This window comes from Balaenoptera ricei, chromosome 19 (genome assembly GCF_028023285.1).
Source record: "Balaenoptera ricei isolate mBalRic1 chromosome 19, mBalRic1.hap2, whole genome shotgun sequence".
Lineage (NCBI taxonomy): Eukaryota > Metazoa > Chordata > Mammalia > Artiodactyla > Balaenopteridae > Balaenoptera > Balaenoptera ricei.
This window is the reverse complement of record NC_082657.1, coordinates 16,314,790-16,329,653: the sequence shown is the minus strand read 5'-3', so window position 1 is coordinate 16,329,653 and position 14,864 is coordinate 16,314,790. Positions and strand designations below refer to the sequence as shown.

Below are 14,864 nucleotides of genomic sequence, written 5' to 3'. Positions count from 1 at the left end.
GGTCTTTAGGGTCCCTACCAGGGTTCAGTTCCGTGTCCTACTTGTTCCAACTCTTCCTCAGCTCTAGCCTGCCTTCCTTCATCCCCTGCCTTCTCTTTCCTTCTCCTTTACCAAGGTGGGATTCTTAGTCCATATTGCCACCCTAAATTATGGACAGTATGTGAGTAATATTTGTAAAATCTCAGCAGCTCTGCCGGAGGTAGGGAGACGGCGTATAGAACAGTTCCTTAAATCCTGAGACACAGAAACAAAGATTTTAGAGTAGGTAGAAGAAATTCCAGTAGCACAGCAGCAATTTAAAAAGTTGTTTTCCAACTCCCCGAGCTGCAAAGTCTGTTTTTATAAAATGGAGATAACAATAACCATGGTGTTGCAGGGAGATGCGACAAGATTGTGAATATGACCAACTTGGCACAAAGTCCAGGTAGAGGGTCAGTACGTGGTAGCTGCTGTGGATCTTGTTCCTCCTCCGTGGCTTTCTTCTACACTCTGATTATATCACCCACTCCTGGGTGCAAGGTGCCTAGGCAAGTGGCCCCTGCCCACTTCTCTCGCCATACTTCCCTTGGCCTCCCTCTCATGAAGGTTCAGTCACAGTGGCCTGCTTTCTGTTTTCCTGAGGCTCCAGTCTCTTTTCTGCCTCTTAGCCTTTGTGTGTGGTGAGTCCTCTCTCTGGGCTTTTTGCTGCAGTCTACCTGGCTGTTTCCTATCCCTCGAGTCTCAGCCTGAATATCCCTACCCTGAAAGGCCTTCTTGAACCCCAGCCTAAAGCAGACACCCACCTAAGTCTCTCACCCAGAACCCTGTACTTCATAGCCCTTATCTTATATGTTCCTGAAAGTGCCTTGTGGGCTCTAAAGTGAATAAAGGAGAGGAATAGCAATAGTAATTTCAGAGACGCAGTATAACAAGGTGGTTAAGGGCACCGCCTCTGAACCCAGACTGCCTGGGCTTTAACCTTAGTTCTGTTCTTCCTTTCCTGATCTTTTCTGTGCCTCAGTTTCCTCATCTGTAAAATGAGGATAATAATATAAGTGTTCCCTTATAGGGTACTGGTGAAGATTAAGTAAGCTCACATATCTTAAGTGCTTAGAACAACAGCTGGCACATTGTAAGTACTCTCTTGGTGTTAGTTACTGCTGTGATTGTGTATTCAACATTTTGGGTGATTGGTGTCATTTATTTTTCTTGTTTGGTGGTGTAGGGTCCATCCAGCTTGCAAAAGACCTAGTCTAAAAATTACCAGCTATGCTAATGCCCAGTAATGCTGATTAACAGATTAAGAAAATGTGACTGCCATTGCCTGGTTGCCTGGGTTAGTCCTGGCACTGCTCCTTCCAGATGGATTACCCTCTTGGGCCTCTGTTTCCTCATCTGTAAGGTGGAGATGATGATGATGATAGTGACCACATCACAGGGTTATTGTGAGCATTAAATAAGTTAATACAGTTATAGGTATTTAAACAGTGCCTGTCTCCTGGTTAGATGCTCAATAAATATTAGTTATTACTATCTTCTATTTGCCTTTCATTTCTGAGGCCCACCACCTTGCTTGAGAATGTTTTACTTTATAATAATTAGAAACTAGTCTCTTCAGAATATGAAAATACCACAGTTTGTTAGTTCATACTCTGAATTGTTTAATCAACCATGATGGGGACTGGCTCATTTGACTTATCTTGCTTAGAGAATTTTAAGATTTTAAATGCGATTGTTCAAGTTCACTTGTTTCTTTACTCGTTGAACCTCTAGACTGTGAATTTATTGAGGGAACGGACAGTGTCCACTTTTGTTCACTGCTGTAAGCAAAGTGCTGCACAAAGTGCTGGCTTTGAAGCCAGAGACTACCTGGGTTTGTATCCCAACCTTGCCACTCCACAGGGGTGGGACCTTGGACCTCTGTCCTCATCTGTAAAATAGTGGTGATAATAGCACCTTCTTAATGGTGTTGTGGGCTGTCAAGTCTTTCATCCATATAGAATACTTAGAGTCTTATTCACCTTCTCAGTGAGGCCTTCTCCCCTTACTCTGTACTCTCAATCTCCTTCCTTGCTTAATTTTTCTCTAATGCTCCCATCGTCACCTGACATCTATTTTACATATTTGTTCTGTTCATTTTCTATGTCCACCATCCCATCACCCCCAGAATGTGAGCTCCAGGAGGACAGGGATTTTTTTTGTCTATCTTCCTCACCATTCTGTGCCCTTCACCTAGCACTGTATTTATCGAAGCAGCATTTGAGGAGGACAAGCTTTAGCTGCTGGTAGATGACGCTAGACGCTCAGTGAATGTGTTGGGGTGACAGGGATTGAATGGGTGGCTGAGGTGACTGTGCCACGTGGGGCCTGCTGGGGCAGCTGCTTCTAATTTGGGCCTTTTCCCTGCAGGTATCACTTGAGAAGGTGCTTGGCATCACAGCCCAGAACAGCAATGGCCTAACCTGTGACCCCAGCACAGGCCACGTGGCCTACCTGGCAGGGTGAGTGAGTCGGTGGGCCTCGGCCTCTGATCACTGATCCTGAGTTCAGAGCCTGAAGTCTTCAGTGAATCTCTCTGGGCCTCGCCTTTTCCATCTGTAGAATGCAGATAATGCTGCCTACCTCTGAGGGCTGTGGGAAGGATTCCATGGGCCCTTCTGTGTATAGAACAGTACCTGGCATGCGTGAGTGCTAAGAAAGCCTTATTGTGACTGCAGGCAGGAGGTGGCAGTGATTCTGGGAAAGGTAGGTGGTTAAGATCCAAGCCATGGTTGGTGTCAGGCAATCTGGATTTGTGTCCCAGCTCCACTGTGTGTGCCCTTCTCCAAGCCTCTGCTTCTGTAAAACAGAACTAGTGATACCCTCCTCTTGGGTAGTTAGTTGAGAGGACTGAAGGACATTTGCAGCTGTTTATTCCACAAATACTGGTCTAGCCTGGCACTCTTCTAGGCACCGAAGGGACCCCTCACCCCCACAGGGCAGGGCAGAGCAGGGCCATAGTAATTCCTGATGAACAGTATCTGCTACTGAGTCTCTGGGAAGCAGCCAGAATGGAGGACAGGGTTGGGCTCTTGAATCTGACAGGTGTGGATTCACTTCCCCACTCTGTCCCTAACCTGCTGGGGAGTCCTGGGTAAAGGACTTCCCTCTCTGTAAAGCGCTTTAGTTTCATCATCTATGAAAAGTGACAAAGATTCCTGACCTCATCTGGCGGTTGTGAGGATTTAAAGAGATTGTGCACAGTATGTCTTTATTAGCCCAGAGCCTAACAGTTACCACAGAGGAAGTGTTGGCTTCTATTTAAAATTATACTGATATTAATAATAATGTTGGGACTTCCCTGGTGGCGCAGTGGTTAAGAATCCGCCTGCAAATGCAGGGGACACGGGTTCGATCCCTGGTCCGGGAAGATCCCACATGCCGCGGAGCAACTAGGCCCATGTGCCACAACTACTGAACCTGTGCTCTAGAGCCCACGAGCCACAACTAATGAGCCTGCGTGCCACAACTACTGAAGCCCGTGTGCCTAGAGCCCACGCTTCGCAGCAAGAGAAGCCATCGCAATGAGAAGTCCACGCACTGCAATGAAGAGTAGCCCCCACTCGCTGCAACTAGAGAAAGCCTGCGTGCAGCAATGAAGACCCAACGCAGCCATAAATAAATAAATGTTTAAAATAATAACAATAATAATAATGTTAAGTGCCCAGAATTCTCAGCATAGATAATGGGGGAGGAAGAGACTGAAGAGAGAAGCATCTGTTCAGAAAGAGCCTTGTTTATCTGTGGGCTCTTGTGTTGGGAATAGAATCATCCCTGGACCCCAATACTCCCCTTAGTTTGGGCACATTTTCCTCTTTCTCCCCAGCTGTGTGGTGGTGATTTTGAACCCCAAGGAGAACAAGCAGCAGCACATTTTTAATACAGCCAGGTAAGCTGGGACCCGGGCATGGGGTAGGGGTGGGACCAGGGTCCTGGCACATCCCTCCTTCCCCACACTGCCTGGAAGTGCTTGTGGGTGGGTGACTCATTCATTCACCTGGTGGTTCAGTGACATTCACCAAGGGTCTGCTCAGTGCTAGGTACTGTTCCAGGTGTTGGGGACATGGAAGTTAACAAAAGAGACGAGAATCTGCTCTCGTAGAGCTGGCAGCTTGGGTGGTGGGGGGAGGGACAGACTAAACTAGTTGGCAATTCCTAGCCGGCCATGAGACCATGACTGTTGCTATGGAGGAAATGACGGGGATGTGTTAGGGCAGGTTCGCAGGCAAAGGACTCTCGTCAGAGTCGTATCAGAGCCTCCCTGAGGCTGAGAGCTGAAGAAAGTGAGGGGGTGACCCATGTGAAGGTGTGGGGAGAGCATTCCAGGCAGAGGGGACAGCAAGAGCAAAGGCCCTGCAGTGGTTAAGGATCTCAGGATGTTTGAGGAGCAGTCAGGGTTCTGTGGGTGAGGGGGAGATGAGGCTGGAACCAGCAGAAGCCACATCACAGGGGCCTTGGGGAGGGGTTGGCTCTCATGCTGATTGCAAAGAAAAGCCACTAGAGGGCATTTGCAGGCTAAGGATATACTTCACGCACCCCAGCCCTCCAGTACACTCTATCTGCCTTCCTTGCTTTACTTTTTTCCACAAAATGCACTCCTTTTTGATATGCTGTCTAATTTCCTCAGCGATGATATTTACTGTCTCTTTTCACAGTGTGAGCTCTCTGAGGGCAGGGACTTTCTCTTAGTTAATTTCTGTGTCCCTATACCTTGGGTCAGCGTCTAGCACGTTGATAACACTTATCGTTTCCTGAATGAATGAGTGTGATTTGGGTTTTAGGAAGATCCCTCCAGCTGCCAGTTTATTGAGGAAGGCCCTTGGCTTTGAGCAGGCCCAAGATGATGCCCGGGGTCTGCCTTGGGGCTGATTGAACACTGTGTCATCCTGGGACTTTGGTCCCAACCGGGTTGTGACCTTTGGGAGGCACCTCACTGCAACTTTTTATTCCACAAATACTGCACAAATAGCTCAAGCTTAGCTCCTTTGGCCTGGCTCTCCAGGTGGATGGATAAGTTGTGGGTTTTCTTCTTCCCTTACGATCCCTAAGGCAAGGTCCCTAAGATACAGTTTGGTAGATACAGATTCCCTCTCAGAGGGGGCTTCTTGGACCCTTGACTCTGACTGTGGGTTCTGTCACTGGTGGTGAGGGCAGAGATGGGTTCCAGTCCAGACTTAAGTGTTTATTCACTATGTGATCTCAGGTGAAATACTTCTTGTCAATAATCACAAACTAGGGGCCCACAGACTTGTCTGACAGTATGTTTTAAATATCGGACTTACTTGACAACATTTAAAGTTTTCTACACAAAAATCCAGATGCCCTCTCATTTTAGAAATGTGAGAGATTCAGATCTGTGGGGCCCACATTCTCCTATGGCAGGGATGGGCTGGAGCTTGGTGGCATTTGTCAGAATGCCCCTTGCCCAATTCTTTTCATCCTCCCTGTTGCCTCCCTGAGTCCTATAGGCGGTAGAGTAGGTAACCTTGATCCGAAGCAGATAGCATAGAAGTGTCCACTCTCAGTCACAGATGGGTCTGTCTTAGGAGGCAGTGTGGCCAGAGTGGAGGTTTTCATTGTGGCTGCATTTCAGAGTCACCTGATCCCAGGCTTCACCCCCAGAGAAGGCTGAATCAGTTAGTCTGGAGTAAGACCTAAGCACTGCCAATTTTTAAACTTTTTATACTGAAATAATTTCAGACCTACAAGAATAGTACAAAGAGCACCTGTACACCTTTCACCCATATTTCCCAAATGCCAACATTTTACCACATTTGCTTTATCATTCTCTGTCTATGGGAATTCCCTGGCAGTCCAGTGGTTAGGACTCCGTCCTTTCACTGCCGAGGGCCCAGCTTCGATCCCTGGTTGGGGAACTAAGATCTCACAAGCTGCACTCTGCGGCCCAAAAAAAAAAAAAGTATCATTCTCTGATTCTCTGTCTATATACATAGTAATTTTTTTCTGAACCATCTGAAAGTAAGTTGCATACCTGATACCTCTGTACCTCTAAATACTTAAGTGTGAATTTACTGCAAAAAAAAAAAAAAGTATGACCTTTCAGAACCACAAATGATTGAGCAAAATCAGGAAATTAAAATTGGTACATCACTACCATCTGCTCCTCATTCAGCCTTCACCATTTGTCCCAAGAATGTCCTTTACAGCAAAAAGGATTCTGTCCAGAATCACGCATTGCCTTCAGTTGTCTCTTCAGTCTCCTTCAATCTAAAGAGGTTTCCTCCATCTTTTCTTGACTTTCATGACCTTGATACCTTTGAGGAATGCAGGCCAGGTGTTTTGTAGAATGTCCCAGCATTTGCGTTTGTGTGCTGTTTCCTCATAGATAGAGTTAGGTTCTGCAGGAACACCTCCGAAGGAATGCTGCGTTCTGCTCAGCGCATTCTGTCAGGAGCTGCGTGATGTCGTTCTCTCCTGTGGCTGGTGGTGATCACCTTGAGCCCTTGGTTAAGGTGGTGTCTGCCAAGCTTCTCCACTGGGAAGCCTCCCTTTTCCCCTTTGTGATTAGTGAGTATCTTGAGGGGAGCTTCTCTGAAACTATGCAGATACTACCCTGTTCCTTACCGAACTTTTACTCACTAGTTTTAGCATGGCTGTGATAGTTTTCAAAAGCTCCCTGGGGAATTCTCATACGCCCTGTCTGGTTAGGTAACCTTGGCACGACTTCCTTGTGTTGAGGTCTCCTCATCTCAAAACTGGCTAGGAAGGGTCTTGACGGCACGGAGTGTGCATGAGGAATCAGTGTAGCGGTGCCCATTTGGCAGAGGGCCAGGCTAGGGCAGCTGCAGACGACAGACCCGCCCTCTTCCCCACCCCCAACAGGCATGGCTTAAAACGCAAGGACGTGCTCTTCCTGCACATGCAAAACCAGGAAGCAGGCACTTAGGGGGCTGGTGTCTCTGCCAGCATCAGGGACCCCACTCCTTCTGTCTTTCTGTTCACCATGCTTATTGGGAGGCTTAAGATCACCTCATGGCCCAAGGTGAAATTCTGGTTGTCATGTGGGAGTAAGTGGGGAGCAGGGCCAAGAGTTCCCTTTGAGAAGCTTTTCTGGAAGTCCCACACAACACTTCAGCTTACCTCTCATTGGCCAGACTGCGTCATGTAGCTGTGCCTGTGTGGCTGCAGGAGAGGTGAGGAGATGCACTCCAGCTGGGGCCGTTGCCATCCCCATGAAAACTGGGCTTCCCTTCGTGAGGAAAGAGAGGCGAGTGGATATTGGATAGGCAGCACACCTTGGCTGTTACCTTAAGGAGCAGTGGGAAGCTGCAGAGGGTTGAGTTGATGATGATAAATGTTCTATGACATTTTCAGTGACTCACTTAGAGCCCTCGACTTAGTTATCTGCACAGCAGTTTACTCATTCGAGGTGGACAATTGCTAGACTGCTAAGGAACAGAGGTAAAAACAGGATTAAAAGAGAGAGAGGAGAGAAAAAACAACACAGTCTGGGAACAGTGAAACTTGCTGCCACAAAACATGCAAACTAGACTGGTCGTTCAGGGCTCTTGCAGGCTAGCTGGGAGTGTCGAAGAGAAACATGTTGGTTGTTTACGGGTTTTCCAGGACACCTTCAGCGGTTAGCAGTGGAGCACAGGCTGCAGGCTGTCTCAGTGTGATGTCTGCCAGGGTCCTCCATCAGTACCACCTGCATAGTTAGGCCAGATCTGTACCATTTCCTGCATCTGAATTTCTCAGGGTTACAGGGTGGATGGGGTCTTAGGGAGCCCACCCTGTCAGAGGGAGAGGGAAGGAGGGTTTCCATACAGCATCCACCCCATCAGGGTTTGGGGTTTTGGGGAGGAAGGGGCCTTTGCTTTTACAAAACCCCATTTCCCTGTGCCGCTGCCCCCGCTTCTTCCAGCAGCAGGGAACGCACTGGGTGCTGTGCTGGGCAAGCACGCAGCCCTGGCTCTCGGGGAGTGAGGAGTGGGCCGAGTGCTGTGAGCACAGCCAGGCTGGGGTCTGGCTGCCCATCCTCAGTGGAATCAGTGATCAACCCCTTTCCTTGCCCCCAGGAAGTCTCTGAGTGCCCTGGCCTTCTCCCCTGATGGAAAGTACATAGTGACGGGAGAGGTGAGTCGTGTTCATGAGTGAGTGGGTGGGGAGGGGCCTTGGGGCCATTCCTTCTGCTCCCAGGAGGCCTGAGGAATCCCTGGAATAGCTCCTTCCTGGGCTAGAAAAGCCCCGTGACAGATGGGCGAGGTGGCTTTCGGGTGCACCCTGGGGCAATGCCAACTTCAGCCCTGAAAGCCCCTCAAGCCCCACCTGGGTGCAGAACCCGGCAGCAGTAAATGGCCCCAATCTTCCCCAGAACGGGCACAGGCCCGCTGTGCGCATCTGGGACGTGGAAGAGAAGAGTCAGGTGGCGGAGATGCTGGGCCACAAGTACGGTGTGGCCTGTGTGGCCTTCTCCCCCAATATGAAGCACATTGTGTCCATGGGCTACCAGCACGACATGGTACTCAACGTCTGGGACTGGAAGGTAAGAGCTGACTGGTGGGTGTGTGACAGGCAGCCAGCTGCCAGAACACCCTGAGTCTCGGGCATTGGGAGAACTAAATGAGGTAACTTGGTAAAGGGTTTAACCAGCAAATATTTATTGAGCATCTAGTACATGCCAATCCCGGTTCTAGGCACCTGTTGCAGGGCATGTGACAAGCTGTCAACCCAGGGAACATATAATTCTTTTTATATTGACCAGCTGTGAACTTGAGCAAGGGACCTAACCTCTCTGTGAGTCTGTTTCCTCATCTGTAAAATGGGTATAATAGTATCCGCTTTGTTGAGTTGTGAGAATTCAGTGAGTTGATATGCTCTGGAAGGCTGGACTTTGGAACAGCTTGGGGAGGACTTGGAGTCGGAAGAAGTGGGTATCAAGTCCTGCCTCTGTTCATGACCTGTTGTGTGACCTTGAGCATGTGACAGCCCCCTCTGAGCATGACAGGGTGGTGGGGAGAAGCACCTCCCTTGTAGGACTGCTGAGGGGATTCCACGAGTTATCCTGTGAAGGGCTCAGCAGGGCCCAGAGTAAGAGCCCGATATCCGGCAGCGTGGGTCGTATTGTCCTTACCTTCCAGCTGTGGCTGTCCTCAACACCACATGTGAGCTGCAGGGCTTGGACTCTTGAGGAGAGCTCTGGAACTTACTCTCACGTGGGAACCTTTCCAGGCCTGTGTTGGGAATGATAAGAGTGTCACACGTAGGTTTCCCCAAAAAGGAGGGCCCAAGGAAAACAGACTTGGAGCAGGGGAGGGTTGAGAGACGCAGGGCTGAGGGCAAAGGCTCAAAGAGACTGATGAGGTGGGTGCTGGCGTGAACTTCTCTGCACCGATTCTTCCAGAAAGACATCGTGGTGGCTTCCAACAAGGTATCGTGCAGGGTCATCTCCCTCTCCTTCTCAGAGGACAGCAGCTATTTTGTCACTGTTGGGAACCGGCATGTGAGGTTCTGGTTCCTGGAAGTCTCCACTGAAGCAAAGGTGAGTTGCTGTCCCTGCCACCTCATCCGGGCCCAGGGGAGGAACTGTCAGGGGCAGTCGGGACTCCTGGTGCTACCTGAGATTCGGGGGCAGTGGTCTCAGAGGGTGTCTAGCCTCTCAGGGGTCTGCCTTCTGCTTCTGGGCCTGCTCTCCGGGTGCTGACTGGCTGGTAGGCCCTGCCGGGTAACCTCCCCTGCTGGACCCCGGGGCCAGACTTCATCCCTGGCCTGCCGCCTCCAGCCGCTCTGCCTGGAAGTGTGTGTTCTCTTTGTTCTTCCCTTCTCCATTTGGAGGAGTTTCTGAGAGTTCTCCTGTTTAGCTGTGTCGTATCCACTGGTCATGAGAGGCCCGCCGTGACCTTGCTGGGGGCTAGGCCATGTGGACAGTGTCTCACTGTGCCCTGCTCTGCCTCCAGGTGACGGGCACAGTGCCCCTCGTGGGGCGCTCAGGCATCCTGGGTGAGCTGCACAACAACGTCTTCTGTGGTGTGGCTTGTGGCCGGGGCCAGATGACAGGCAGTACCTTCTGTGTGTCCTACTCGGGCCTCCTCTGCCAGTTCAACGAGAAGAGGGTGCTGGAGAAGTGGATCAACCTAAAGGTACCCCAGCCTCCCTCTCTGCTGTCAGTGGGGGAAACACTCCCCATGACATGTGTCTCCAGGGACACTCAGCAGTGCCCCTGTGTGATAGTTGGTCACACCAGCTCTGGGTCTGACTTCTTGTTCTGCTTGTACAACTCTGGGAGAGTGACTTTCCCTCTCTGAGTCTCAGTTTTCTTATCTGTAAAATGGAACTACTTCTGCCTACCTCACAGAGTTGACAGGGGAGTCATGCGAGATAATATATGTAAGACACTTAGCACAGTGCCTGGTTCCCCTATAATGGGGGTCAGGGTTACAATTGTCTTCCCATCACCATTTGACCCAGTTCACGTTTCTTTTCTTCACTGGACACTCTTGGCTGGTGGGAGGACTGCTTTTTTTTTCTTTTTTAATCTAAGGTATAATTGACTTAATAATTTTTATATTACTTTTATAGTTAAAGACTATATAAAATACATAAAATTTTAAACTGAAAGGTGATATATCAATAAATTACAGAACCACTTTTCTTCAGGATCTGAGGGTTTGCATCCAAGCTGTCTTCCTGTCCTGGAATTGGATGCCTGTTTGGCTGTTAGCAGGAGCGTCACAGTTTTCCTCCTTGTCCTATTCCTGCTTTTATGACTCCCCTCTGGAGCTCAGCTTCAGGGTTAATGGCATGGCAAGAGGTGTGTGGAAGAATTCCAAGCTTTATCTGTCTTTCCTAGTTGGTTAAACGTCATTTATTTCTCTCATTTGAATCCTCTTGCTAGAACTCATGCAGCTTTTAAGCAAGTCAGAAGCTTTGGATAGATAGATGTTTAGCCCCTGAGCAGGTGTCTTAAATGACCCATAAACTTAGTCCCTCTAGATTTGGAAAAACTCCTCTAAGCTGTATCCAGAGGTCTGGCAGTTCCTGCCCCTTCTATCTGCATGCCCTGGCAGAAGAGACAGTCCTTCCTATATATAATAACTTTTTTCTACCCTGCTTTAAAGTATAATCTCTATGAAGGTATTTTTAAGCAATAAGGAATAAAGCCTAAAATTTAATTTAAGCCTAAAGTTCAATGCTGCTACTGCAAGTGACCTATCTGAATTCACAATCGGCTGAGGAGATATTTTCCACACAAAGCTGAATTCCTCTATAACAATGATAACTCTGTCCCAATTTGTGCCTCTGTCTGCCTGCTGCCCCCTTTCCTTCAATAGTGACTGAAGCACTATATCCTGATTTCAAAAATCTTAACATTTGCAAAAATGGACTTCTTAGACCCTAAAACTGTAAGGCTTTTCTGGAGGCCCAAGGCTGTTCTGTCAGCCTCCGTATCCCTGAACTGGGCCACACAAAACACTAAGTCCACTTGGGTCCCCTTTGCCCCCACAGGTCTCGCTGTCTTCCTGCCTCTGTGTCAGCCAGGAGCTCATCTTCTGCGGCTGCACAGATGGGATAGTCCGCATATTCCAAGCCCACAGCCTGCAATACCTCGCCAACCTGCCCAAGCCGCACTACCTTGGAGTGGATGTGGCCCAGGGCCTGGAGCCCAGGTACTACCTGGCACGGGGAAGGAGAGGGGCCTACCTAGAGTCTGTCTGCTGGTATCCATCCATGCTTCCAGATCCATCTACCTACTGGCCAGCCTTGGGCTGGAAGCAGGATACAGGCTGTAAGGAGGCAGCAGGATTTCGTGAAGTCTGCAGTCTAGTGAGGGTGCTGGATGATAAATGAGTGCATAAACAAGATCATTTCAGATAGTCGTAAATGCTTTGGTGAAATAAAGCAGGGACTCAAGAAGGAGAGTGTCTGGGGGTGGGGCTGTTGACTGGGTGGCCAGGGGAGGCCTCTCTGGTGAGAACAAGCCAGCTGTGTGGAGAGCTGGATCCCAACAGCAAATGCAGAGGCCTTAAGGGGACAGCACACTGGGCTCGGTGTGTCACAGGAACGGCTGGGGGCTGTGTGGCTGGAGCCCAGTGTGCTGGGGGGAGGGTGGTAGGAGACAGGTGCGAGCATTGATGGAAGCTGCTGAGAGGAGCTTGGAGCCTATTCTGAGGTCACTGGGCAGCCACTGGGACCTCAGGCACTGGTGTTACTTGGTCAGGCCTTGAGTAGTAGCTCCTCTGACTGCCACGTTGAGAGCGGGTGGAGGGGCTGAGCTGTGGCTTATCTTCCCCTTTGTTGTAAGTCTGTTTTGTGGGGGTGGGGGGCTACCTAACCAGAGGGTTCTGGGTGCCTGGGGCTGCCTCTTCGTAGATTACTGGACACTACCTCCTGGGTGTGCCTTTTCTAAGAGAGCGCGTGGAGGGGCTTACTGGATGTCGCAAAGGAAAGAGAAGGTGGGTGAGCAACCCACAGACAGTAGTGTGTTGTAGTGGCCGGGGTGCCCAGCTCTGCCACCTTCTGCTGTGTGCTGTGTGGCCTCGGGCAGGTCACTGTATCAACCAGTGCTTCAGTTTCCTCATCTGTAAAATATAGTACCTGCCTTTCATGGAGATTGTGGGAATTCAGCACAGCTAAAGCTCTCAGCTCGGCACACAGTAAGTGCTCAGTCAACTGTTGCCTTGGTAGGAAGGCCCCAAGCCAGGGGACGGCTCACCAGCCCCCTTACACAGGGAATTTTGATCATGTGTTTGTGAGGCTGAGAGAGAGAAGGCCTGATCTTTGTGCCCATTATCCTATGCTCAGAGAGAGAGGATGGAGCTTGGGCCGAGTGAAAAGGGGAGAGAAATATTAACAGGAGTCGAAAATTCAAACGCTCTTAGGGGCCAGGCAGAAGCTTCCAGTTTACAGTCTCTGTATTAGAAGCAAAGCAAAGAAAGAAGATGGAGGAGTGAGAAGTGGAGTTGGAGTAGGAGAGATAGGTCACCACAAAGATCATAAGGGATGGCATTGCCAGGCAGGAGGCAGCTCAGGCATCACCAGAGGCAGCTGTTACTACTCACAGTGACATTGATGGTCATTGATGACTCACGTGGCCTTGTCAGCTTCCTTTTCTGCAGGAAGGCAGAAGCCATCTACCCGGATACAGTGGCGCTGATCTTCGACCCCATCCACCAGTGGCTGTCCTGTGTGTATAAGGACCACAGCATCTACATCTGGGATGTCAAAGACATCAACAAAGTAGGCAAGGTGTGGTCGGAGCTCTTCCACAGCTCCTACGTCTGGAACGTGGAGGTGAGCCCCTCTCTCCCTCCCCCTCCCCCTGCTCAGCCCCCAGCTGGGGCTCAGCTGAGGAAGCTTCTGCAGAGTTTGGGGAACCCGTTCAACCATACCTGCAAAAGATACTCATGGACCCCTGCTATGTGCCAGGTGCTGTTCTGGGTGCTGAGGACACAGCTGGGCAGGAAACTGACACAAGTCCTGATCTCCTGGAGCTCACATCCGGGTGGTAGAGTAAACCTGTAAACGTATCAATATGGAACATGCCAAGTACAATACTTCTCTGAAGAAAAACAAAGCCGCCTAGGGGAAAAGGGGTTCAAGGGTGCTATTCTAGAAAGGAGAGTGGTCAGGGCAAGCCTCTCTGAAGATGTGACATTCGAGTGGGGGGACCTGCAGGAAGTCAGGGGTGAGGCACACCGCCATTGTGAGTGCGGCAAGTGCAGAAGTCCTACAGCAGCAGCGTGTGTACCTCAGGGAGCTTTCTGTCGAGGGCGTTTGCGTAGTTCATGGCTTTTTTTTTTTTTTTTTTTAATAAATTTACTTATTTATTTATTTATTTATTTTTTGGCTGTGTTGGGTCTCCATGGCTGTGCGCGGGCTTTCTCTAGTTGCGGCGAGTGGGGGCTACTCTTTGTTGCAGTGCGCGGGCTTCTCATTGCGGTGGCTTCTCTTGTTGCGGAGCACGGGCTCTAGGCACACGGGCTTCAGTAGTTGTGGCGTGCGGGCTCAGTAGTTGTGGCACACGGGCTTAGTTGCTCCATGGCATGTGGGATCTTCCCGGACCAGGGATAGAACCCATGTCCCCTGCATTGGCAGGCGGATTCTTAACCACTGTGCAACCAGGGAAGCCCTTTTTTATTTAAGTGTTGAAGAAGTCTTTATTTTCTGAGAATGAATCTGTGGGGATTTTTCATTCTGAAGCTGTTCTAAGTATAATACTTCTTGCAGGTAAGACTTGTAGATAAGCTAAGGTAGAGGAAGAATTGTAGTCTGCTTTTTTTTTTTTTCCTGAAAATTTCTTATTACTAGGAATGTTTGTTCTAGAGAAATTATGTTTTCAGTGGCCCAGTTCAGGATTGTGAGAAATAACTTTATCCTTTTGAACAGGCATTATTCAGCCCTTTGCTTGAATACATCTGCCTTCGTGGATCTGACATTTCTGTTGATAGCACTTTTCTCACTTAACAAGAATGTTTTTTAAATAACTTTCAAAATTTATTTATAAATATATTCTCCTTAGAAAAAGGTGAAATATTACAGATCAAGCTAAAGTCTACTTTGATCACCTCCCCACCCCCCACTCTTGCTGTCTCTCTCACCCTCACTCTTGTTATCAGTTTAATACGTGTTTTTTTTTTTCAATTCATCTTCTTTGCATCTGCTGGTTATTTATATATATATTCTCAACAGAAATATCTGTGGATAGATCTTTTTATCAGTTCTGGAAAGTTCTCAGCCAATATGGATTTAAGAGTTGCCTCTACCCCATTCTCTCTTTTTCTGTTACTCTAATGTGCTGTCTTTCTCTGTCCTTCATATTTTTTTTTCAATAAAACAGAGATCTAGGAAACCACATGAAAGAAATGTACAGTTGATTGATTATCGTT

General features: G+C 49.0%; 1 protein-coding gene across 1 annotated transcript in view; it reads left to right on the top strand.

Annotated features, from left to right (window-relative positions):
- The window catches only part of WDR62 (WD repeat domain 62), a 48,387-nt gene that overhangs the window by 617 nt on the left and 32,906 nt on the right, over positions 1–14,864 (top strand). The window contains exons 2-9 of the mRNA XM_059904710.1: positions 2,389–2,480; positions 3,845–3,907; positions 8,058–8,115; positions 8,354–8,524; positions 9,383–9,520; positions 9,936–10,118; positions 11,485–11,645; positions 13,080–13,269. Of these exons, the coding sequence (XP_059760693.1) occupies positions 2,389–2,480; positions 3,845–3,907; positions 8,058–8,115; positions 8,354–8,524; positions 9,383–9,520; positions 9,936–10,118; positions 11,485–11,645; positions 13,080–13,269 (1,056 nt within the window). The remainder of the gene's footprint in view (positions 1–2,388; positions 2,481–3,844; positions 3,908–8,057; positions 8,116–8,353; positions 8,525–9,382; positions 9,521–9,935; positions 10,119–11,484; positions 11,646–13,079; positions 13,270–14,864) is intronic.